The sequence below is a fragment of the Martes martes genome (assembly GCF_963455335.1).
Source record: "Martes martes genome assembly, chromosome: 10".
NCBI lineage: Eukaryota > Metazoa > Chordata > Mammalia > Carnivora > Mustelidae > Martes > Martes martes.
Window position 1 is genome coordinate 57828282 of NC_137898.1, and position 25941 is coordinate 57854222.

General features: G+C 40.7%; 1 protein-coding gene across 3 annotated transcripts in view; it reads left to right on the forward strand.

The window, feature by feature from the left end:
• Nucleotides 1-181: 181 nt before the first annotated feature.
• Nucleotides 182-25941, forward strand: part of NUP98 (nucleoporin 98 and 96 precursor) — a 117907-nt gene continuing 92147 nt past the window's right edge. The window contains exons 1-5 of one of the 3 annotated variants that reach the window (XM_080814906.1): nucleotides 182-376; nucleotides 19515-19618; nucleotides 21352-21453; nucleotides 21563-21739; nucleotides 23422-23561. In XM_080814906.1, the coding sequence (XP_080671032.1) occupies nucleotides 19543-19618; nucleotides 21352-21453; nucleotides 21563-21739; nucleotides 23422-23561 (495 nt within the window). In that variant the 5' untranslated portion in view covers nucleotides 182-376; nucleotides 19515-19542. The remainder of the gene's footprint in view (nucleotides 377-19514; nucleotides 19619-21351; nucleotides 21454-21562; nucleotides 21740-23421; nucleotides 23562-25941) is intronic. The other 2 variants (XM_080814907.1, XM_080814908.1) reach the window with 2 other exon arrangements.

A 25941-nucleotide genomic window follows, 5' to 3' on the forward strand; every position in this document is an offset into this window, starting at 1 on the left:
CTCACCGCCCCTCCCTTTTCCTCTCCGTAACTCCTCAAGTCCCTCCTCTTCCCCCTCGCCCCTTCTCCCAAAGACCGCCTTCACGTTCGGTTTCAAAAGACTTGTTGCCCAATGAATAACAGGGAGGACTTAGAGTGGCGGAGGTGCCTGCCAATGTGCAGACAGCGAGGGCGGAGCGCCCGGAGCGAGCCTCTGACGGCGGGCGGCGTGTGACGCAGTCGGGCCCTCTGCGCGCTGCGCCCGAAGCGGCGGTCGGTGGCGGTGGTGGTAGCGGCGGCGACGGTTTCGTGGCGGCCGCGCGCTGCTCGCTGAGCGGCGGGTGGCGGAGGGGCCTAGGCCTCCACTCCTGACACTTCCCTTCCCCCGCCGCACCGCGGTAAGTCGGGAACCCGGGCGGTGGTGGCCCCGGACCGACAGGCTCCTCCTCTTCTCAGGGCGGGCGGGTGCGCGGAGGCCCTCCGCGCCGAAGTCTCGCGCCCCGGCGCGCACCTTCTGCCCTGAGGGAGGGGGCGGGGCCCTCAACCCTACGGCCCGGAGGCCGGGCTCTTCGGGCGCTTCGAGGGAATCGAGATCGGTGGAGTCTGGGCCCCGGGGTCTCCCGTCGCAGCCTACGCGGAGGGAGCGACCATGTATCTGGTGGTACTCATTCATTTGCCCAGCGGTGATTAGGTGGGCGGGCCCTTTGCGGGGGCAGCGTCTTAGGACCCTGAATTGGGTCTCCCCAGCACTTCCCTTGACCGTCGAGCTGGATAGGCTTTAACTTGCCTTTGGCGTCACCTCGGGGAAAATTTGCAGCCCGAGGTTTAGGGTGGGTGGGTCGGGAGTTTGTTAGTTTTTTTAAATAATATTTGAAAATTAAGGACGGTTTAGTGGAGTAAAAGGTTATTTTCTGTTCTCCCACGTGTTCCGTGTAAAACTGGATAAGGAGAAAGATGTGATTTCTGGATTACTATAGCCATAGAGACGTAAAAAATTAAGCCAGCCCCCTACCGTATATCACGTGCAAGTTTTATAGATAGAGAAACTGAGGTCCAGAGAAGGGACAGGATTAGCCAATACCAGATCTGATTCAGTCTAGAAATTTTTCTCCTGTATCACCGTCCCATTATTTGAAGGTTCCCTTTGGGAGTTAGGGGAGGGAGCATTCGGTAGTTAGAAGCAGCCTTTGATCGCGTTTCTGATCGGGTTGGTACCACTTCTGTTTGTGTAAAGGCAGAAGCTTCCTTTGCGGTACCCTAACCCAAACCATGAGAACTAAAAAGTTGGTTAAAGAATGTCAGTGATATAAGTGTATTGGAAACGAAACGATAAGACTACGTGTCTGGCTAATTTCCTATTCCAAATCTGAAATTTTTATTTGTGTCAGCTGCTGGGGACTCAGAAGAAAGAATCCAATTAGTGACTCATAACGTTATTGGAATAGAAAGCAGGAAATACAGATAAGACTTAGAAAGATAGGTAGCTGGGGTCATTTTGTGGTTCTTGTACCATGGAAGTCATAGAATTCAAAGTATTTTAGTTGGATAAGGTGAGAAAATGAAACTGTTTGGAAGAAGAAACTAACTGGAAGAAAGAAAAGAGCAGTGATCATTCCCTGTGACAGTCTTATAAATTCAGAAAGAAGTGCTTGTTAACTGGGTGACAGATGATCTGTTTACTTGGTGGAAGAAGTTAGGCTATTAAAAAAACAAACCCAGAACTTGGACAAATTGGAGGTACTGGGAAATACTTTAATAGGGTTATTTTTCACTCTTCAGTAAGATTTGAGGAAATTGAATTAAAAGTTGCCACTTTGGTCTTTTCACAGTGGTCAGATCGTCACTTTGTTGTTGTTTTCAGTTGTTTTAAACTGAAAACTAGCGTGTAAGAGCAGAAGAGTACAGTAGTCTAAACACAGAGATGTGAACAGAGTGTATTTTCTGTGACATTTTCTCAGTTCAAGCATCACCCTCTTCTGGGAAGCCTTTCCTGGCATTCTGTCTCCTGCAAGCTTCCATAACACTTATTTGATACTTCTATTTATAGCACAAATCATTTTTTATTTTAGCTGTTCATGTTATTAGACTGTGGTAAAATATATTTGTCTTTTTTAAATATTTATTTATTGAGATAGAGGGAAAGAGAGAGGAGGAGAGGGAGAAAGAGAATCCAGAATCCAGAATCCGCTTGTGCAAAGCTGTGTGGGGCTCAGTCTCACAACTCTGAGATCATGACCTGAGCTGAAATCAAGAGTTGGATGCTTAACCAACTGAGCCACCCAGGAACCACTGTCTTATCTTTGTATTCAGGTTGCTTGGCACATAGTAGGCATTCAGTGTTTATTTGAAGGGATAAACAAATATGGAACAGCTAAACCTAAAATAGTCTATAAAAATACTGGGTATATGTGTGCTCCTGAAATATGGGGCCTAGATAAGAGGACTCATACCATTCAAAAATTACATGGTACTTTGGTCCCTGACTTTATTCATGTCTACTAGCTCCTAGATAGCTAAGAGCAAATAGAGCTTTTAGGGAACCAAATTCACAGCTTGGAAGAAATTGGGTATATTATTTTATTGTGATATCTTTATTGTAGCAATTAACCTAGGAAGTAAGGAATAGTAGTAGTGATGTTTAATTTGTAACAGAGTGCCCATCTATAATTATGCAATTTGTCGAAAGGTTAGGGGACTAAGAAATTTTTGGAGATTTAACAATATGGGTAATAGAGTGGGATGCCTAGGTGGCTTAGTTGGTTAAGCAGCTGCCTTCGGCTCGGGTCCTGAGATCGAGCTCTGCATCACGCTCCCTGCTCATTGGGGAGCCTGCTTCTACCTCTCCCTCTCCTCCTGACTTGTGTTCTCACTCACTCTCCTCTCTCTCTCTCTCTCTCTCTAATAAATAAATCTTTAAAAAAAAACACACACACACACAATATAGGTAGTAGAGAGTAAGGTATATATATACAGCATTTCTTTTTTTTATTTTAAAGATTTTATTTATTTGACAGAATGAGAAATCACAAGTAGGCAGAGAGGCTGGGGGGGTGGGCAGGCTTCCAGCTTAGCAGAGAGCCCGATGCGGGGCTTGATCTCATGACCTGAGCCAAAGGCAGAGGCTTAACCCACTGAGCCACCCAGGCGCCCCATATACAGTGTTTCTTGAGAATTTGGTGCATTTCTTTGGGTTTGGAGTTGAATCTAAGTATTTGGCATAGTAGGTCTCTAGAGAAGATTTTTCGGCCTCTGTACTGTTGACGTTTTGGGCCAGATAATTCTTTTTTTTGGGAGTCATGTTTTGTATTGTAGGATGTTTAGCAGCAGCGTTCCCCAAATCTACCCATCTCCCTGAGTTGTAACAGTTAGGAAGGTCTCCACATATTGTCACATGTCCACTGGGAGGCAAAATTGCCCTGATTGAGAGATCACTGCTTTTGAGAAAACATTACCAGTATTTCAGTAAAGTCATACCTTTAACTTGCCTGATGTATGCTTGTAAAGTCAGCTAATAGATTGCATCTTTTTTTTTTTTTAAGATTTTATTTATTTATTTATTTGACAGAGAAGGAGGGGAGAGCAACCACAAGCAGGGGGGGGAGCGGCAGGCAGAGGGAGAAGCAGGCTCCCCACTGATCAAAGAGTCTGATGTGGGGCTCGATTCCAGGACCCTGGGATCACGACCAGAGCCTCAGGCAGCTGCTTAACTGACTGAGCTGCCCAGGTGCCCCCTAATAAATTGCATCTTGTTAAAGTGTCCTTGAGGGCGCCTGGGTGGTTCAGTCTTCAGCTCGGGTCATGGTCACAGGGTCATGGGATCGAGTCCTGCATTGGGCTCTCTGCTCCACAGGGAGCCTGCTTCCTCCTCTCTCTCTGCCTGCCTCTCTGCCTACTTGTGATCTCTGTCAAATAAATAAATAAAATATTTAAAAAAAATAAAGTGTCCTTGAAAAACCCTTAAGTTATCAAAATCTGGTATCAGGAAGCTGAAAAGCTAAGAGTCCTAGTGTCTCTTTATTTCTGTGGTATCCTCCCTTTTTCCGGGATAGAAATCAAGGTCTTGTTTGAAAGGGGATAGGCCATTGGGAAAATAAAACAATGTCTCTTTCTCTTTTTGTGGAAGAGGGCAAAAAGAGCTTATAGTTGAATTGATGTAATTAAATGTGGTGCTGTGGAATTCCATTATTTTTCCATTTCTTTTTTTTTTTTTTTTTTTTTTTTAAGAATTTATTTATTTATTTGATAGAGATCACAAGTAGGCAGAGAGGCAGGCAGAGAGAGAGGAGGAAGCAGGCTTCCTGCTGAGCAGAGAGCCCGATGCGGGGCTTGATCCCAGGACCCTGGGATCATGACCCGAGCCAAAGGCAGAGGTTTAACACACTGAGCCACCCAGGCGCCCCTATTTTTCCATTTCACTGGTAGTTATATGCATTGATCGGTGTCTTGTCCCATTGTACTGACACAGAATTGTCTTATTGAAGAGTTTGTATCTAATCCAGCATAATTGCAGTTTTGTAGTAGAGAAATAAAAATTATTAAAATACAGCTCTAATTAGCTAAGTCTGATACGTGAGTTTAAGCTGGTGGGTGGTGGGTAAATTGGAAGATGTGAAACTGAAGTCTGGCAGACAAATTAGGAGGAAGCTATAGCAATAGTGTAGTGTAGCAGTTCTCAAAATTTGAGATCTTTGGACTCCTTTATACTTCTAAAAATTATTGAAGATTCCAGACAGCTTTTGTTATGTGGGTTTTATCTACTCATCTTTACTATACTAGAAATTAAAGCTTCAAAAGATACTGACTTAAAGAATAATAAACTCATTTGTTAACATAACAGTTTTATGAAAAATCACTAAAAAATTTAGTGACAAGGGTGATGGTGTTTTACATGTTTGTAAATCTTTTTGATGTCTGGCTTAGTAGAAGATCACTGGATTTGCAGATCTTTTGCATTCACAGTTGATAAGTTGTTTTGATTGAAGTATGTGAAAAAAAAATCCCAGCCTCATACAGATGAGTAGAAGGAGAAGAGGAGTGTTTTAATAATCTTTTCAAATAATTGTAGATATTCTCCTTTGACACTACACTCAAACATTTCTTTCTTTATTGACAGGGAAAGAAGGCTTAGGCAGAGGGAGAAGCAGGCTCCCCGCTGAGCAGGGAACCCGATGTGGAACTCGATCCCAGGGTCCTGGGATCATGACTTGGCCAAAGGCAGACACTTCACGACTGAGCCACCCAGGCATCCCAAACGTTTCTAAAGACTTGTTGCAATATGGAATCTGAAGCCATATTATTATTACTTTTTAAGATTTTATTTATTTGAGGAGCACCTTGGTGGCTGGTTGAGTGCCTACCTCCAGGTCAGGTCATGATCCCGGAGTTCCAGGATCAAGCCCCACATCAGGCTTCCTGCTTAGCATGCTGTCTGGTTCTCCCTCTGCCCCTACCCCTGCTTATGCGTGCGCGTGCTCTCTCTCTCTCTCTCAAATAAATAACTAAATAAGAATCTTAAAAAAAAAAAAAAAAGATTTATTTGAGAAAGAGCCTGTGTGAACACGTTCAGCAGAAGGGAGGGAGGGGAAGAGGGAGAAGCAGATTCCCTGCTGAGCAAGGGAGCCGGATGTGGAACTCTTTCCCAGGATTCTGGGATCATGACCTGAGCCAGAGCTGACTCTTAACTGAATGAGCCACCCAGGTGCCCTGAAGTCATATTGTTGAAATTACTACAGTGTTACATTTAAATTTCATTGGTTTGTCTTGCACTTTGAATGGATATTTACTCATGCATAATTTTATGACATTGTACATTGTTCATTAAGAAATGATTGGTTCACTGGGTTATGTAGCTCTTCCAAATGTTGACAAATTTAATTATACAGTTGTTAAAATTTCCACCCATCTCATCAGATAAGTCTTTTAAGAATGAGCTGACAAGCTCATAGTGGCAGGCACAATTCTAATTTTCATTTCAAATCTGAATAACCATAGTTTGTCATTTATTCTCTGAAGTAAAAATGGTGTTCCATGAAAAATCAGCTGGTTCAGCTTTCTACTCAGGTAATCACACAGGTGTTTTTCTTTGAGATAGCTCTTGTATTTCCATGTACAGAAGTGCTTTTGAGTATTTACCATTTTCTCTCAAAGAATAATCACGGAATATTTTTAAAAATGTGTACTGAAATGTCAAGAATTAATACAATCAGTAATTTTTACAACTTCATCAAAGGCACTCACATGAAAGTGTATTTTTTGTGTGTGCTGTGTATGGCAATGAAGAATTCAGTAACTTTTATAGTTTGGGTCATTGTCCTGATTCATGCTCAGGCTCCAGCAGTTTTATACACTGTTGCTTTTGCCCCCTAGTGCTGAGCTTAGTACAGTTAAAAAAAAAAAAAAAGTAAATAATGCCTTAGTATTGTTATGAACATAGTTTCGACTTCATGGACACTCTGAAAGAGGTCTCAAGGACTTTTAAGAGCCTTCAGACCTCATTTTCAGAATCACTAATCTAGAAAGGACAGTGATTTTTCACATCAGTTCTTTGAAAGCACTCTGCTGGTAGAGTTCTACTGAACCTATTCCTCTTGACTTCGGCCAGAGCAGCTTCTGTGTCGGGTTCAATAGCTAAAAATATTTGAAAACCATTAATCAAGAGAAGAAAGAACTGACTGAATTAGAACTGTTGTTCAGGAAGGGAGCAGTTCATGCTTCATGAATGCATGTTGCACTCACTCATCACTTCGTACGTTATTTATTTTATTTCTTCATGCTCCTTTGACATAGGGACTTCTGGTGTCTACACACCTTCTTGGTGGATTAAGCTTCTTAAGAAATAGGGGAAGGAGCTCCTGGGTGGCCCAGTGGGTTTAAGCCTCTGCCTTCAGCTCAGGTCATGATCTCAGGGTCCTGGGATCGAGCCCCACATTGGGCTCTCTGCTCATCAGGGAGCCTGCTTTCCGCCCCCCCTCTGCCTGCCTCTCTGCCTACTTGTGATCTCTCTCTGTGTCAAATAGATAAAAAAAAATCTAAAAAAAAAAAGAAATAGATGAATGGATTTGTAGATTAAAGGTGACTTGTTGGGAATGAGACTGGAGAGGTGAGATGAGTGGAAGAAAATGATCAGAGTGACCTCAGTGTGTGTGGAGCAAGTGTTTGGGTTTTTTAGTTTACTGTGGTATTTTATGGTTATATTAAATGGTCAGTAGAAGACACTGAAGTATTGTGAAATCATTTTATGTATGGTGATCCAGCTGGGCATTGAGCAGTCAAGGCTTAGAGCGAGGGGAAATTAATTTACATTTTTCTTACTAAAAGTATTATAAAAATATTTGTTGAAAAGCTAAACAAAAACCTGCTTTTGGGTGTAGAGGTTACTTTTTAAAAAATTAAAAATCTTAGGAAAAAAACAAACCAACCTACTTTTGAGGAGCTAAACTGAAGCATCTTTGTCCTTCAGTGTGGGCTGGATAATCCCTGTTGTTAATTGTAGACATAGAGGTCTGAAAGGTTGAATATCCTGACAAGTACAGTTACACAGTAGTAAATGGCAGGGTTTCTTAAATTCCTTTTTAACTTTTTTGAGTTAATTTTAGATTTTTAGAGAATTGCAAAGATAGTAAGTGGTGGAGAGTTTTAAATTTTTTTTTTATTTATTTATTCATTTGTTAGAGAGAGCGAGTGAGCACAGGCAGAGTGGTAGGCAGAGGCAGAGGGAGAAGCAGGCTCCCCGCCGAGCAAGGAGCCCGATGTGGGACTCCATCCCAGGACGCTGGGATCATGACCTGAGCCGAAGGCAGCCGCTTAACCAACTGAGCCACCCAGGCGTCCCAGTGGTGGAGAGTTTTAAATACAGATTTGTGTTACTCCAAAACTGATGTACTCTTTTCACTACTTCTGTTTTTCAAATGAAGGTTATGTTAAAGGAATGAAAATGCTACTCAGCACTGCGAGAAAAGGAGCTCAATTAGATAATATAGATTATTTTAAATTAATTTATACCTTAGTGGAAGAAATTAAGCAAAATCCAGATGCTTTCTACTAGAGCAGCAAACAGCTCATACACTCAAGGGGCTGGTATGACAACAAATATATTGCGTAACTAAAAGTAGCTGAGAGGCATTAGTTTACGTAATCATGTTTGGAATGGGGGAGGGGAAGGGGATGTGTTTTTATACTGATTAGAGTCTGAAGGGTCTAATCTGGGACTGTGGATTAGGTGAGGCTTGAACAGCAATTTTTATTTTTTATGTTTTTTTTTTTTAATTTTTACATAATCTCTACACCCAATGTGGGGCTCGAACTCAAAATCCTGAGATCAGGAGTCGCACGCTCTACCCACTGAGCCAGCCAAGCACCCCAGATATTTTTCTCTTTCTTATTAAAAATACTTTATTTATTACTGGGGCACCTAGGTGGCTCAGTTGATTAAGTGTCTGCCTTCAGCTCAGGTTGTGATCCCAGAGTTCTGGAATCAAGTCCCACATCGGGCTCCCTCCTTGCAGAGAACCTGCTTTTCCTTCTCCTCCCTGCTCATGCTCTCTCTTGCTATCACCCTCTCTCTCAAATAAATAAATAAATAAATTTTTAAAATATTTTATTTATCGGGGCACCTGGGTGGCTTAGTGGGTTGAAGCCTCTGCCTTCGGTTCAGGTCATGATCCCAGGGTCCTGGGATCGAGCCCCACATCAGGCTCTCTGCTCGGCAGGGAGCCTGCCTCCCCCTCTCTCTGTGCCTGCCTCTCTGCCTACTTGTGATTTCTGTCTGGCAAATAAATAAATAAAATCTTTTTTTTAAAAAAAGTTTAAAAAAAGATTTTATTTATCATTTTTTAAAGATTTTATTTATTCGACAGAGAGAGAAGAAGAAGCAGGGAGCCTGGTGTGGGGTTTGATCCCAGGACACTTGGATCATGATCTGAGCTGAAGGCAGACGCTTAACCGACTGAGTTATATAGGTGCCCCAAGATTTTACTTTTTTTTAATGTAATTGCTACACCCATCTTGAAGCTCTGACTTACAGCTCCAAGATCCAAGAGTCACACACTCCCCCAACTGAGCCAGCCAGGTGCCCCTGAACATCAATTTTTAGAAAGAAAAAGTGAGGGGGTATCTGGGTATCCCAGCTCAGCGAGGAGCCTGCGTCTCTCTCTCCCTCTGCTGTTCCCCCTGCTTATACTCTGTCACTCTCTCTGTTAAATAAAGAAATAAAAATCTTTAAAAAACAAAAGAAAAAGAAAAAGGGACATAGTTTTTAGAGAACAGCAAATGTTCTAACAAAGGAATGGCTTACTGGAATTGATCATAGGAAGGATATAGTAAAACAAGAGGATAGCAGGTGGTTTTGCTGGGATGTGATATCTGGTGATTAAGACTAAGCTAACTTTTTGGAACTGCCTAACTCTCCCATCCCTTTTCTATTCAAGGCAAAAAGTAACAGTTATTTTTCCATTCAGTTTAACTGTGGATGATAATTCCTGTCTATTCTAGTATTTTTGTGAAGATTAGATGAGAGGATATATGAAAAAGTGCTTTGTAAGCTGGGAAGTAGTACTTCATTCATCTAACAATTATTTATTGTTTTTGCTCTTTACTTAGAGTTTGGTACAAAGGAACTCAGTGAAGTGGAGAGGAAAAATTACTTCCCAGTTGTGTAACTTTCTGTTGTCAGAGAGCAGCAAGCTTGCTTAGTCATTCAGATAGTGCTTAAAGTTGGCAGTTGCTGGGTTGTTAACCATGTTTCAGGGACTGTCCACCACTCTTCTGGAAGAAACCTGAGGTCGATCTTTGTTTCCAGAGTTCACAAAGTGCACAAAAGTTGAATGTTTATTAAGCTTCATTTGGGATAGTGGGGGAATACTGGACTACTGATGTTTGTTATTAAGGCTTCCTCTTTCTTATATCTGACAGTCTTTTTTTTTTTTCTTTTAAGATTTTATCCATTTGAGAGAGTGAGAGCGTGCAGGGTGGGGGAGGGGCAAAAGGAGAGGAAGAAGCAGACTCTCTGGTGAGCTGGGAGCCAGTCTCGGCCTCCATCCCAGGACCCCGAGATCATGATCTGAGCCAAAGTCAGACATGGAATTGACTGAGACGTCTGACAGTCTGAATTACTAATTAGAAGATCAAGCACAGGGCACCCCTGGGTGGCTCAGTGGTTTAAGCGCCTGACTCTTGATTTGATCTCAGCTCAGGTCTTGATCTCAGGATAGTGAGTTTAAGCCATATTAGGCTCCACACTGGGTGTGGAGCCTACTTAGAAAAATCAGCACAGGGGCGCTTGGGTGGCTCAGTGGGTTAAAGCCTCTGCCTTCGGCTCAGGTCATGATCTCAGGGTCCTGGGATCGAGCCCCGCATCGGGCTCTCTGCTCCGCAGGGAGCCTGCTTCCTCCTCTCTCTCTGCCTGCCTCTCTGCCTAGTTGTGATTTCTCTCTGTCAAATAAATAAAATATTTAAGGAAAAAAAAAAAAGAAAAATCAGCACAAAGAACAAAGTAAATTATTTAATGGCATTGTTTCTCTCTGTATAGGACTATTTCATTTTAATCTTTTCTTTCTAAATATGTCTTATAAAAAAAAATTGCAGTGAGTGTAAGTACATCCATCCATAAAGGAAGTGGTTAGTCTTTGCAGGAAAGTTCTTCTAGGCCACATAAATTGTCTTCCATAAGAGCGAGCAGTTTCCTTTCTGATGATTGGAACTGTCATGTTTGCCAGAGAAGTGTCTCTTTCTCCTGATAGGGCTGGATTAATAGTGCCAAATATTGGTTTTATAGCTTTCTTATTTACAGTGATGCAAAGTCATTTTACCTTTAGTTGCCAGTGTTCTTTCTCTAGGAGCTCTAGGCTCTATACACACAGCTAATAGTCAAAAGTAGCTTTGTGATCATGCTCAATTTCACCATTTGTGAAATAGAGATCAAAATACCTACCTCTTTGGATTCTTGGGAGGTTTATATAAGATAATTTGTAAAGTGTACTTAGGCCAGTGCCTGGGACATAATAAGAATTAAAATGTTAGCTACTATTTCAGTTTGGGACAAGTTAATATATTTAAAAGGATAAAGGTTTGAATGTGTGATATGCCTTTAAACTTTTTTTTAAAGTTTTGTTTTTTTTTTAAAGATTTTATTTATTTATTTGACAGACAGAGATCACAAGTAGGGAGAGGCAGGCAAAGAGAGAGAGAGGGAGGAAGCAGGCTCCCTGCTGAGCAGAGAACCCGATGTGGGGCTCGATCTCAGGACCCTGAGATCATGACCTGAGCCAAAGGCAGAGGCTTTAACCCACTGAGCCACCCAGGTGCCCCTTTTTAAAGATTTTTTAAAGATTTATTTATTTATTTGACAGAGAGAGACACAGTGAGAGAGGGAACACCAGGAGGGGGAGAGGGAGAAGCAGGCCTCCCGCCGAGCAGGGAGCCTAATGCAGGGCTCCATCCCAGGACCCTAGGATCATGACCTGAACCAAAGGCAGACGCTTAACGCTGAGCCATCCAGGCCCTCCTAAACCCCCTTTTTTTTTCTATGCCTTTGAACTTAAATGGATTTAGAAGTTCCACTCACAACAATCTCTAGCATTACTTCCTCCCTTTTTTTTAAGAGAGAGGGGGAGATCTCTAGTGTGAGTGAGGGAGGGGCAGAGTAAGAGAGAGAATCTTAAATAGGCTCCATGCCTGATGTGGGGCTCAGTCTCAGAAACCCAAGATCATGACCTAAGCCAAAATCAAGAGTCACATGCTCTGACAGCTGAGTTAGACGCCCCTTTATTTATTTATTTATTTGACAGAGAGAGACAGTGAGAGAGGAAACAGAGAGGGGAAGTGGGAGAGAGAGACGCAGGTTTCCCGCTGAGGAGGCAGCCTGATGTGGGGCTCAGTCCCAGGACCTTGGAATCATGACCTGAGCCAAAGGCAGACACTTAATGAATGAGCCACCCAGCACCCCCCCCTTTTTAAAATTTTTAATTTTTTAAATTTCTTTTCAGTGTACCAGAATTCATTGTTTATGCACCACACCCAGTGCTCCATGCAATTCGTACCCTCCATAATACCCAACACCAGGCTCCCCCAACCTCCCACACCCCGCCCCTTTAGAACCCTCAGATTGTTTTTCAGAGTCCATAGTCTCTCATGTTCCATCTCCCCCTCCAATTTCCCCCAGCCTCCCTTCTCTCCATCTCCCCATGTCCTCCATGTTATTTCTTAGCTCCACAAATAAGTGAAATCGTATGATAATTGACTCTCTCTGCTTGATTTATTTCACTCAGCATAATCTCTTCCAGTCCCGTCCATGTTGATATAAAAGTTGGGTATTCATCCTTTCTGATGGAGGCATAATACTCCATAGTGCATATGGACCACATCTTCCTTATCCATTCGTCCGTTGAAGAGCATCTTGGTTCTTTCCACAGTTTGGCGACTGTGGCCATTGCTGCTGTGAACATTCCCCCTCCTCCCTTTTTTTAATGGGAGAATAGAGTTAGTACAGATTATCTGCATCCTCTATATCTTTTTTGTTGTTGTTGCTGGTAATAAACATGAGGAATAATTTTGGGTCCTCTGAATTCTTCGCCCCATATATCATTTACCTTCCTTTCTCCATAGCCAACCATTTTCATGTATTTTTTCTAGTCTCCCCTTTTACTCGTACTGTGTATATACATATCAATAAATAAGAGTGTATTTTCTTTTCTTTTTTATATAATCTGCCAAATGTATCTTTTTGCAGTTTGCTTTTTTTCATTAAACATCTTTTACTTGAAATAACTCTCTAAGGTAACTTTGTCCAAATGTTCTGGTGGTATCCTATTCTTGATACCATATCCTGGGTACATACATAGCAGAGTGCTCTGATTTACTTCTTCAGTTGGATAATTTAAGGTTAAAGACCTCTGTCTAATGAACTGATAAGTATATTTATTCATGCTTATTATATGAGGAAGCTGAGCTCTGGTTGTAAAATACAAGGCCAGATAGGATAGGTACACAAATACCTATTCTTACCTGTGTACCTTATTTATCTTGGTCCTCATTTCCTCTCTTGTATTTCTAGTCCCCCAAGGTCCAGTTCACATTCTGAATCCCCACAAAGTTTTCCTCATATTTCCTGCTCACATTCTAATTTTTACTTCCTGTTGTGCTTCCTGGCACTTACTGCTTTTCCAGTTGTAAACATGTGGATCCTTTCTCTGATTATATCAGAAATTACAAACTCAAAATCTGTTGGGGTCAGGCAGCTGATAGAAATGAGTGATGCTGGGTGGGCATTGTGGGCACATTGGAGATTACACTTTACCAAAGTGGGGGGGGGTTGCTACTAAACTCCAGACTATTACTAAGTGATTAGAGTCCCAAGTTTGCTTAATCATTAGGTTTTTTATGAGAGGCCCAAAATCTGTTTTTTTGACATAGCCCTATTTTAAATGTTATCAGCTAGTTTGTGATAATATATACACATACATAAACATTTCTGCATACATGCATACATATATATGTGAAATATACCATCTATATAACAGACCAAACAACTTTTTGCTGGTTGTATTCAGCCATTTTGTGATCTCTTCCTTTTTCCAACCTCTTAATTAAATGAAAAATTCTACCAAGAGTCTTCCTTTCATGGTATCCTTTTGTTCTGAGAATTCATCACACTTGATTTTAAGTAAGAAGTTACTTCTAAAATAACTTGATCAGGGGCAGCTAGTGGTTCAGTGGGTTAAAGCCTCTGCGTTCTGCTCAGGTCATGATCCCAGGGTCCTGGGATCCAGCTCTGCATCGGGCTCTCTGCTCAGCAGGGAGCCTGCTTCCTCCTCTCTCTGTCTGCCTGTCTACTTGTGATCTCTGTCTGTCAAATAAATAAAATCCTGAAAAAAAAAAACTTGATCATACAGCCTTTGTTTAAAAAAAACTTAGTGGTTATCATCATTAGTTTAGAAAATGAGTACACTTGACCCTCCAATAACAATGCCTTGAACTGCACATGTCCACTCACGTGTGGAATTGTTTCAGTAATTACAGTACGGTACTATATATGTATTCTTTTTTTTTTTAAGATTTATTTTATTTATTCGACAGACAGAGATCACAAGTAGGCAGAGAGGCAGGCGGAGAAAGAGGGGGAAACAGGCTCCCTGCTCAGCAGAGAGCCCAATGTGGGGCTTGATCCCAGGACCATGAGATCATGACCTGAGCCAAAAACAGAGGCTTAACCCACTGAGCCACCCCGGCGCCCCTATTCTTTCTTCTTTATGACCTTGTAAACATTTCTTTCTGTAGCTCACTTTACTGTAATAATGTAGTACATAATGTACATAACATACAAAATATGCGTTAACTATTTATGTTATTGATAAGGCTTCTAGCTAACAGTGGGTTGTTAGGTACTTAAGTTCTGGGGGTGCCAGAAGTTCTAATACCTTCTGTATTGTTTAAAGGTCAACTTTATATGTTTCAGATCCTTTTTTAGTTTCTGGGATAGTAAACCAATGATACTGTTTATCCAGGAGAAGTTCATTGTGTATTGGGGAGGGGTGGAGTTTTCGAAGGTTGAGCTCCTTGGGACGCAGACTCTGAGTTAGAGATAGTCTTGCATGAGTTTTATTACAGTGTTTTGAGATAACCACCTTGGGAGAGAAGGGGAATGGGCTGAGGGAGAAATTGAGTTGTGATATTATCTTTTTTTTTTTTTTTAAATATTTTATTTATTTATTTGTCAGAGAGAGAGTACACACAAGCAGGCAGAGAGGCAGGCAGAGGCGGCGAGAGAAGCAGGCTCCCTGCTGAGCAAGGAGCCCGATGCGGGACTCGATCCCAGGACCCTGGGATCACGACCTGAGCCGAAGGCAGCGGCTTAACCAACTGAGCCACCCAGGTGTCCCTATTATCTTTTTTTTTTTTTTAAGACATTATTTATTTGACAGACAGAGATCACAAGTAGACAGAGAGACAGGCAGAGAGAGAGGAGGAAGCAGGCTTCCTGCTGAGCAGAGAGACTGATGCGGGGCTCAATCCCAGGATCCTGGGCTCATGACCTGAGCGGAAGGCAGAGGCTTTAACCCACTGAGCCAACCCAGGCCCCCCGAGTTGTGATATTATTTTAATGAAGGCCTCAGCAATCCTGTGGAGAATGTGAAGCTGGAAGCATCCTTTAGAACTAGCTTAAGTTGGAGTGAAGGGGCCTCATTTTGCATGTGGACTATCCTTGGAAGAGGATATGACACTGAGTAAGGCAGCTTTTCAGTGGAGGCAGTTCTGAAAAGGATCAGTAGCTGCCGGTTATCTTTTCAGTAGTACTTTGCACCAGCTGGGACTACAGATCCTTCTCTCTTACAGGGAGATCTGTGTAGTTGGTATTATCACACTGTCCACCATAAAGAGTCAGAGTCAGGATGAATACTTATAAACAGATCATCATGTGCTGTGTAAGCTTGGAGGAATGACTTGACTAATTGCTGGAAGGAGCTATGAAAGCTTATGGAAGGGATGACATTTGAGCTTGAGCTAGGATTTTTGTTTTTTAAGATTTTATTTGAGAGAGAGAAAGCACACGTGCACACATGAGAGGGGAAGGAGCAGAGGGAGAGAGAGAGAATCTCAGGCTGACTGTGCTCTGAGTGTGGAACTTGAGATTAGGACCTGAACTGAAGCCAAGAGATGGATGCTCAACCAACTGGGCCATCCAGGCATCCCCTGGGCTGTTTTGAAGAATGAATTAGTAGGTTTAGAAGGGGAAAGTGTAGAGAATGGGACATCTTTCATTGAGTCACTGACATTTCATAGCATAGTCAAGAAAATGATTTGTTTAAAGGGCAAAGGGTTAACTGCATTAGCCATTCTTCAGTTTCTAGCAGTTATGATAAAAATCGTGAAGCTGTTTCCAAAATCTTGGTTTGTTTCCATGGTGATAATTAAAAAAAAAAACAAAAAAACTTAAATCCCAGTATGCTCAGGCTTGAGACTGAGCCAAGCCCATCATGGCCAGAACCCCAAAAAGATAGGCTGAACTTGAGTGAGAACCTTTTTTTCCCAAGAGTCCAAATTGGATTTGGTCCCCGCGTTGTCCCTTGTGCTTAGGTCTGGAACAGATGCAATGAATTTCTTTAATACTGAACATGTTCTTCGTTGCTTAGTATGTTCCCTCCTAGGCTTGAGGGTGTCCTGGGGAAGTCAGAAGATAGATTAAACTGGGGCTCTACCACTTACTACTTCTTTGACCTTGGGAGGCTTGGTAAACACTTGATCCTCTTTTCTCATCCTTAAAATACAGATAGTGATGCATAATAACATCATTTTAGGATTGTTGAGATAATGTATAAAAGCTTGTAAACCATTAGGTGTTTCCTAGGATATTTTACTACTATTTAAAATCCCTTATGAAATATATGTGATGTTAGGGTTTTTTTGTTTTGTTTTGTTTTGTTAAAGATTTTATTTCTTTATTTGTCAGAGAGAGTGAGCACAGGCAGACAGAGTGGCAGGCAGAGGCAGAGGGAGAAGCAGGCTTCCCGCCGAGCAAGGAGCCGGACGTGGGACTTGATCCCAGCACCCTGGGATCATGACCCGAGCCGAAGGCAGCCGCTCAACCAACTGAGCCACCCAGGCGTCCCTGATGTTAGGTTTTTCTGTTAGGATAAGATTTTTAAATTTATGTATTTTAAGGTTTTTTTTTTGTTTGTTTTTGTTTTTGACAGACAAAGATCACAAGTAGGCAGAGAGGCAGGCAGAGAGAGAGGAGGAAGCAGGCTCCCTGCTGAGCAGAGAGCCCGATGCGGGGCTCGATCCCAGGACCCTGGGATCATGACCTGAGCCGAAGGCAGAGGCTTTAAGCCACTGAGCCACTCAGGTGCCCCGTTTTTTAAGATTTTTTTAATTTGAGAGAGTGAGTACGAGAGCATGAGCAGGGGAGGAGCAGAGGGAGAGGGATAAGCAGACTGTGAGATGAGCACAGAGCCCAAAGAGGGGCTTGACCTCATGATTCTGAGATCATAACCTGAGCCGAAATCAAGAGTCAGACACTTAACCAAGTGAGCCACCCAGGCACTCCAGGATAAGGTTTTTTAAAAGTAAGATTTATTTATGTATCTTAGTGTGTGCCCTAGAGGGAGCAGTGGAAGGGGCAGAGGGAGAAGGAAAGAGAATCTCAGGCTGACTCCGCACTGACTGGGGAGCCCAGCGTGGGTTGTCTCATGACTCAGGAGATCATGACCTGAGCCTAAATCAAGAGTTGGACGCTCAATTGACTGTGCCACCCAAGTGCCCCTGTTAGGATAAGAATTTTAAAAAGCAAATTTTGATTGTTAGGAGCTATGGATTTGGTCTGTAGAACCTAGTTCCCAAATTAACACTAAAATCTTTAATATAAGGGTGAATGTCAGAGAAAAAAAACTATTACTTAGCTTCTGAATCCTGACACATCTGCTGTATAGATGTCAGATGTACGTGAACAGATTGCTGGTTGTGGGGATGAATAAGAAAATGGGTGGCAAATTTAGTGTAATAACTGTTACTCCTTACAGTTTCTGCTGTGCTGATGATGGGTCAAAAAATGTAGTCAACAGAGAGTGAAGTAGATGTGATAGGGCTGTTGCTCAAGACAGCAGTATGAGAGAGATTGCAGTCAAAATGAAATTGTCTAGACATCTGACCCCTAGCACAACTGTCAATTCCAAATGAACTGTTGAAAAACAAATGCATAGGTAGACCAGAGAGGTCTAGACTTCTCCTGAGTACTTCCAAGAATATTTTCCCTGGAAAGGAAAGTTGCCGGTTAATAGGGGAAAGGCTCAATCTGTACTTCATGACACCTGTTAAGTTGAGAAGGCGGGAAACTCCAAGCAGATCTCATTACTAAAAGAGAAATGATGATTATGTGAAATATAGCCTCTGGTTCCAAGAGAATGCATTAGAGTCACTTGAAGAGCCTTTCAAAATACAAAATACAAATTTAATTTGGTCCTCATCTCTAGAATGGGGCCTGGGGGAGGGGTGGTTATTTTGAAAAGCTTGCTAACTAACTCTGATGTGGCTCTTTTGAACTACTGGTTTCAGTGAGCTTTGTTTAATTGGAATTAGTAAATTCCCAGATGTTGGGATAAAGAACTAAGTGTTGGAGTTTTTTCCTAGGGGAGTTTAGTGGGCAGAATGTTGATTTTTGTAAAACTGTAGGTATTTAAGGACAGCTTCATCTTTTCCAATGTTGCACAAAATGTTTTGGTTATTAGAATGACTGAAAGTACTAAAGGGTAACTAGAATATTGTGGGGAGCACCTCTAAGTGTTTAATTCTATTATGTGAATGGGGTATGATTTTACTAGAAGAAAAAAACTGTTCCATCATGTTTATATAATGGAAAAATCATCCTGCCTGTTACAAAATCCAGATAAGCATGATTGGCTATTTTCTGAGACTTTTATGTTAAAAGAACAAAGTTTACTTAGTATTTTCTTGTCTGCTGGCTGATAAGAGGTAGCAGATAACCTTAAATTTAAGGAAAATTTATCAGGGACAGTGTTTACTTTTTTTTTAATTAACATGTAATGTATGACTTGTTTCAGGGGTACAGGTAGACAGTGTTTACTTTTTTTTTTTATATTTTATTTATTATTTGTCAGAGAGAGTGAGCACAGGCAGGCAGAATGGCAGGCAGAGGCAGAGGGAGAAGCAGGCTCCCCGCCGAGCAAGGAGCCCGATGTGGGACTCGATCCCAGGACGCTGGGATCACGACCAAGTGGAAGGCAGCCGCCCAACCAACCGAGCCACCCAGGGGTCCCGACAGTGTTTACTTTTGAATAGACTGTCTTTAACTTGTCTTTTATGCAAATCTGGGGAGGGGCAAAAAACCAAACTTTTGTATTTGTTGGAACACTTTGGTCCAACTCATTAAGTGCATAGTTTTGATACTGGAGAGGAGTCATTCGTATGAGTTGGTGGACTTTCACCAAAGATTTTCTGTAATGTTCCCAGACAAAGATAGGTAAGTAGGGGACCATAAAGAATGGTCTTAAGAAGTTATTTCAAAGAGAATGTCAGGGCACTAGATTCTCGGATTTGGAGATGGGAGGAGGGACATACATAGTTTAAAGAACATTTACCATTACAGCATTTTATATATCCCCTCCCCCAAATAGGGCAGAAAAACTTTTTATAATGCAAAAATAGCCAGACAACAATTTTACCTTCTCAGGTGGTTGTGATAGCAGAATATCATTATAATTTTTAATCAGTATTGTGGATAACCTCCTAGGTCTGGCATAGTGGACCCAAAATCTTCATTAGAAGGGAACTTTTAAAAAGTTAAAAAAACCAAAAACATTGTTTTAAAGGGATGATTGTTGGTGAGATCTGAAGTTTAACCTTAAATTATGGTACCAGTAATTCAGCTCAGTTTTAGAAGGCCTTTTATTATATAGAGTTTTAGGATATTGAATGAGAGTGAACATTATGCTGTATTTGGATGGGACTAAACTTGTACAGTGACATTTTCTGAAAGAATTAGTTTGTATTCTGTGGTCCTTAAAAGGTGATAATTTTTTCTTCTTTCAGCTTGCTGAAGCAAAGACTCATTTTGAAGATGTTTAATAAGTCATTTGGAACACCCTTTGGGGGTGGCACTGGTGGCTTTGGCACAACTTCAACATTTGGGCAGAGTAAGTTTTACAAAACAAGGGGAGAAACTTAAGCTGTTCTTACTAAGAACAAATCCATTCTGGTGGCTGAAATAAAAAACACAGGAAATAACAAGTGCTGGCGAGGGTGTGGAGCAAAAGGAACCCTTCCTTGCCCGCTGTTGGTGGAAATGCAAACTGGTGCAGCCACTGTGGAAAATAGTATGGAGGTTCCTCAGAAAATTAAAAATAGAATCAGCATACAATCTAGTAATTCCGCTACTGGGTATTTACCCAAAGAAAACCAAAATACTAATTCAAAAAGAAATATGCACCCCTGTGTTTATTGCAGCATTATTGGTAAGGTATGGGAACAACCCAAGTGTCCATGGACTGATGAATGGATAAAGATGTGGTATATATACAGTGGAATATTAATCATAAAGACTGAGGTCTTTTTTTTTTTAAGATTTTATTTATTTGACAGATCACAAGTATGCAAAGAGGTAGGCAGAGAGAGAGAGAGAGGAGGAAGCAGGCTCCCCGCTGAGCAGAGAGCCCGATGCAGGGCTCGATCCCAGGACCCTGAGATCATGACCTGAGCCAAAGGCAGGCCTTAACCCATTGAGCCACCCAGGTGCCCCAAGACTGAGATCTTAACATTTGTATCAACATGGGTGGATCTAGAGGGTATAATCCTAAGTGAAATAAGTGAGAGAAAGACCTATATTCATATGTGGAATTCAGAAAGAAAACAAATGAACAAAGAAAAAAGATATGAAGAAACAGACTCTTAAATACAGATTCTGAAACTAATGAAACTCTGAAACAATGTAACACTGTTAATTATGCTTGAATAAATTTTTAAAAAGAAAAAAATCATTCTGATAGTTTAGATGGGAATTTTATTCATACTTTGGTCTTATAACAAATTCTCTTTGATAAATAACTGGATAAGATCTTGTTAGAATTTTATAAGAAATAGAAATAAGTTTGGAGTTTTCATGGTTTTTTGATCATTCATAGAAGGTACTTGATATATATATATATGTTACATATATATATATATATTTTTTTTTTTTTTTTCCAAGAGAGCATGTGCATGAGCCTTGGGGGGAGTTGAGGGAGGGGCAGAGAGAGAATTTTTTTTTTTTCTTTCTTTCTTTTCAAGATTTTATTAGAGAGAAGGCACAAGGGGTGGGGTAGGGGCAGAGGGGAGAGGAAGAAGCAGACTCCCCACTGAACAGGGAGTCCGACAAGAGGCTCGATCCCAGGACTCTGAGATCATGACCTGAGCTGAAGCCAGACGCTTAAGGGACTATGGAATTAGAATCTTGGTTGGAACTTGAACATGTGTATTCTGAAAAACCTTTCCAGGTCTTTCTCATGCACTCCCGTAAGTAAGGATCATTCATCCCAGAGACTTTGGAATATATAATGCCTAGAGAGAATTTAACACTTTAAGTTTGATGACTTTGCTTTTGTCTGTAGCTCGAGTTGATTAGTTACCTTGGCACTCTTTTTTTTTGACCCACTGACATCTATAACTTTATTGAAAAGTCACACCTCTTCACCTTGTTTTTCTCCTGGAACAATGAATAAAATGTTTGGCTTAATTTTAACTGTAATTTGTAGTCTGATGGAACTTTGAAAAAATAATTTTCAGATTAGACCAGTTATCCTGTTCAAACACAGAATATTAAGAAATACTAAGATCCTTTCCAGTGGGTCACCTGATTTAGATTTTATTTTGACTCTGGATTTTCCTTTTTCAGACACTGGCTTTGGCACTACTAGTGGAGGAGCATTTGGAACATCTGCATTTGGTTCTAGCAATAATACTGGAGGCCTCTTTGGAAATTCACAGACCAAACCAGGTAGGGATTTTACTTGGAATACGGTTGGTTTATTCTTACCTGGTATAGGACTTCATTTAGTGATTCCAGTCCATATATTTAACTGCTTTTTTCGTCTCCATCTCACCAGGAGGATTATTTGGTACTAATTCATTTAGTCAGCCAGCTACCTCCACAAGCACTGGCTTTGGGTTTGGCACATCAACAGGAACATCAAATAGCTTGTTTGGAACTGCAGGTACAGGGACCAGTCTCTTCTCATCCCAGAACAATGCCTTTGCGCAAAATAAACCAACTGGCTTTGGAAGTAAGTAGGACATCATTGGACTTTTGCATCTAATAATTTGATTTGCTTATTGTATGTACTCCCTCTTTTTCTTTTCCCTGTGTTCATAACCCCCTTTCTCCACCTGGTGGCAAAAACATTGGGGAGAGGAAAACCTCAGAATGTATTGAAAAGTTTAATAGGCTGGAAAGGAGGGGGCTACATTGCTCCAAGATTGAAAATCTAAGAAGCACTAGTATTCAAGGGATATGCAGAGGAAAAGTCTCCTGACATAGAATAACCAGAGAATGGATGAAAAGCCAGGCCAGAGTAATGTCATAGGTGTTAAGACAGGAGAAATTCAAGGAGGAATGCACATATTCCTCCATATTGTACTGCACCTTCTTCTTGCTTCTGTTTCACATTGGGTATAAGAGACTAAAGCAGGAATAACATACTAGATGTGACGTGGTTGCTCTTCCATTCCTCATCCATGGCAGATGTTTTGTTTAAGTAGGCTCATGGAGTCCAGCATGGGGCTTGAACTCACGACCCTGAGATCAAGACCTGAGCTGAAATCAAGAGTCGGACACTTAACCAACTGAGCTACCCAGATAGCAGATGCTTTTAATTGATTGCTTCAAGTCTAAATGTGGCCTGGGGATAATTCACATAGTACTTTGAGGTAACCACTACTAGTTGAACAGGTGTTCCCTGTGAGTTGATGCATTCCCAGTGCAAAAGTATAGCACAGTGAATGTTAGCCAGCTGTCACTGTTTCACAGAGGGAAAGTTGTGGGGTATTGAAATTTTTTTTTTTTTTTTTGGTATTGAAATATTTAACCATGACAATGTAAAATGCAGTCTGACTTGCTAATTCAAAAGAGATGTGACTGTTTACTTGAAACCATACATTAGGACATGTTTTTAGAAAAGAAATAGCAGTTTGCAAGTATGAAATCAGACTCCTCTTAAATTGGTGATTAGGATATAATTTACTATTAAATACTGGCAGATAACGTTATTGCTTACTGACATTTCTGCACCTTATGTATAACTTCTTGAGAAGTAATATCTCTCTTTGAAAAATATATTCCTTAGATAACAGTTAAATTCACTTTATGTAATTTTTTGAAATTCAGATTTTTGGAAAAGTAAGGCAATCAGAGAATTCATTTTAAGAAATAATCTACATGCCTACTGATTTTTCCATATAATTTTACTGGGGAAAATTTCATAATAATATGTTTGGTTACCCTAATAGGATCATTTGTGTGTTTTGAACTTCTTGGTTTTGTTTAGGTGTTTGTATTAATGTATGTAAATAAAATATACAGTGACCCCTGTTGAAGTCTATTGTGATGTTTTCAGAAAGACAAGTTCATTCAGCATGTAGTCTTATCAAAAAAGGAGAAACGAGATAAAATTTATGATGAAATAGAGTACCATTTCTTTTCACTTGTCTTCCAAATTTACCCAACAAGAACTTTATAGACATTTAGCTGACAAAGGGATTCAGATTTTATTTCTCTTCAGAGTTGGAAGCCCAGAATTATGTATGTGTCTGTATGAAACATGTTTGAAGGTACTTGCTAGGGAGATTTGAAAGAGAATTTGAGAGTGTGAAAGTAATGCTGCTGTGGCACCACAGCCCAGTTTCAAAATATCTTACAGATTCTTAGACTCTTAACTGTTGCCATCTCATTTTTCTTTCTAATTTACAGATTTTGGAACAAGTACAAGCAGTGGGGGACTCTTTGGTACCACAAATACAACCTCTAATCCTTTTGGTAGCACATCTGGCTCCCTCTTTGGGCCAAGTAGTTTTACAGCTGCTCCTACTGGGACCACTATTAAGTTTAATGTAAGTATTTTCTTCTAGTCTTTGTGGAATATATTACTCTTCCATTTGTATATCTCTTTGAAGGATGAATTGTAAAATTTCTCCATTTTCCACTTATGCATAGTTTTTAGTCTCACTCTTCCTGAAAGTATTAAGAACAAAATCTCTAAATATTTATATAGTAGGTATGAAAAGTCATGAAACATTAATCTTGAATATGTGTATTTGAATCATGCTCAACCCAATCAAATTCATATTCACAAGGTTGATTACAATAGGTAGTATGAACTTGAACTTGTATTTACTGCATTCATAACTTGACTCTGAATGATCATCATTCCTTGTATATATAAAGGAATGAGGGGGCAAACTAAAAGAAATTATTGAAAATAGGGCCTCTTTCAAGACAAAATCAGAGAGGGAGACAAACTGTAAAAGACTCTTAATCATAGGAAACAAACAGGGTTGCTGGAGGGGTTGGGGGTTGGAGGATGGGTAACTGGATGATGAACAGTAGGGAGGGCACATGGTGTAATGAGCTGGGTATTATATAAGACTGATGAATCACTGAACTCTTTCTCTGAAACCAATAATACACAATGTTAATTAATTGAATTTAAATTTAAAAAATCAGTAGTCTTAAGAAAGAATAGGGCCTCTGAAGGAGATACAGGGAATAACGCATCAGTATTCCATGTGCCAATGAAAAATAAAACTTGTTGATGAAATGGCAGAATGGGGCAGTAGAGTTTGATGTTTTCTTTGACTATTATGAGAGAATGTGGTAGAGGGTTAGAATTGAAGATTTGTTAATGAAAATGTATGGAATACTACTTGATATAAGATACCACTTGATTGGTATCTTATGATACCAATCATAAGATTGGTTGGGAGATACTTAGGATAGGCCAGAGGGCAATTAGCCCAAAGAAAATCTGGCACAAATAGGTCTTGGCTTAATCTCTTGTTAAAATTCACTCTAGGAAACGAAGAATTTCTTAGGCAAGGTGGCGAAGTCATAATTTAGAAACTGAACTTTATTTTTATTTTATCTTTATTTTTAAGATTTTATTTATTTGAGATAGAGAGAGAGAGAGCACAAGCAGGGTGGAGGAGCAGAGAGCGAGCGAGAAGCAAACTTCCCACTGAGCCAGAAGCCCGAAGTGGGGCTCGATCCCAGGACTCACAGATCATGACTTGAGCCAAAGGCAGACGCTTAACCAGTTGAGCCACCCAGCCACCTCAAAACTGAACTTTAGAATTTAGAAACGTATTGAATTTAGAACCCTAAATTTAATATAAAATTAAATATTAATGACAGTGAAAAATACTGTGTGTTCTCTCTTAAAAAGTATAGTAATTGAGAAAACTGACAATACATGTAGAAATCTTTAGTTACATATATCTACAGATACGTGTACAAATCTTCAGTTAGTTGTAGGGGAAAAGCCAGTCTTCTGTATTTCTTAATTGCAACAAGTTATATAGCAGACACTTCAAAAAATTAAATAAATAAAGCAAACATTTCAGAGCAGAGTAGGAGATAGAACTGAGAAATACAAGTTTAAATGTACATGGTGGGTAAATTGGATAGTTTTTCTTATGCATGTAATCTTACGTGTATTTTTTTTTTTTAAGATTTTATTTATTAGAGAAAGCATGAGTAGGGGGGAGTGGCAGAGGGAGAGGGAGAAGCAGACTTCCCGCTGAGCAGGGAGCCAATGCAGGGCTCTATCCTAGGACCTTGGGATCATGACCTGACCCAAAGGTAGATGCCCAACTGACTGAGCCACCCAGGTGCCTGTTATATATTTTAACGATTTTATTTATTTGAGAGCGAGCATGTGTGCACAAACTGGGGGAGAGGCAGAGGGAGAGGGAGAAGCAGACCCCGCTGAGTAGGGAGCCCAGGATGGGGCTCAGCCCTAGGACCCTGAGATCATGACCTGAGCCAGAGGCAGACACTTAACTGACTGAGCCACCCAGCTTCCGCTTAAGTGTATTTTAGTAGATAATTAGATGGCTTGGTTAGGGGCTTAATATCTGTGATAACTATTACTGACATTGATTTATTTTTTTTTTATTTTTTTTTTAAATCTTTTTAATTTTTTTAAAGATTTTATTTTATTTATTTGACAGAGAGAGAGATAGAATCACAAGTAGGCAGAGCAGCAGGCAGAGAGAGAGGGAGAAGCAGGCTCCCCACTGAGCAGAGAGCCCGATGTGGGGCTTGATCCCAGGACCCTGAGATCATGACCTGAGCCGAAGGCAGAGGCTTAACCCACTGAGCCACCCAGGTGCCCCCTGACATTGATTTATTTAGATAACTTTGACGTAAGGAGGGGGAGATCAGAAATGCAGTATATTAAGCACCCTTGAAACTATCTCGTTTAGCAGAAGA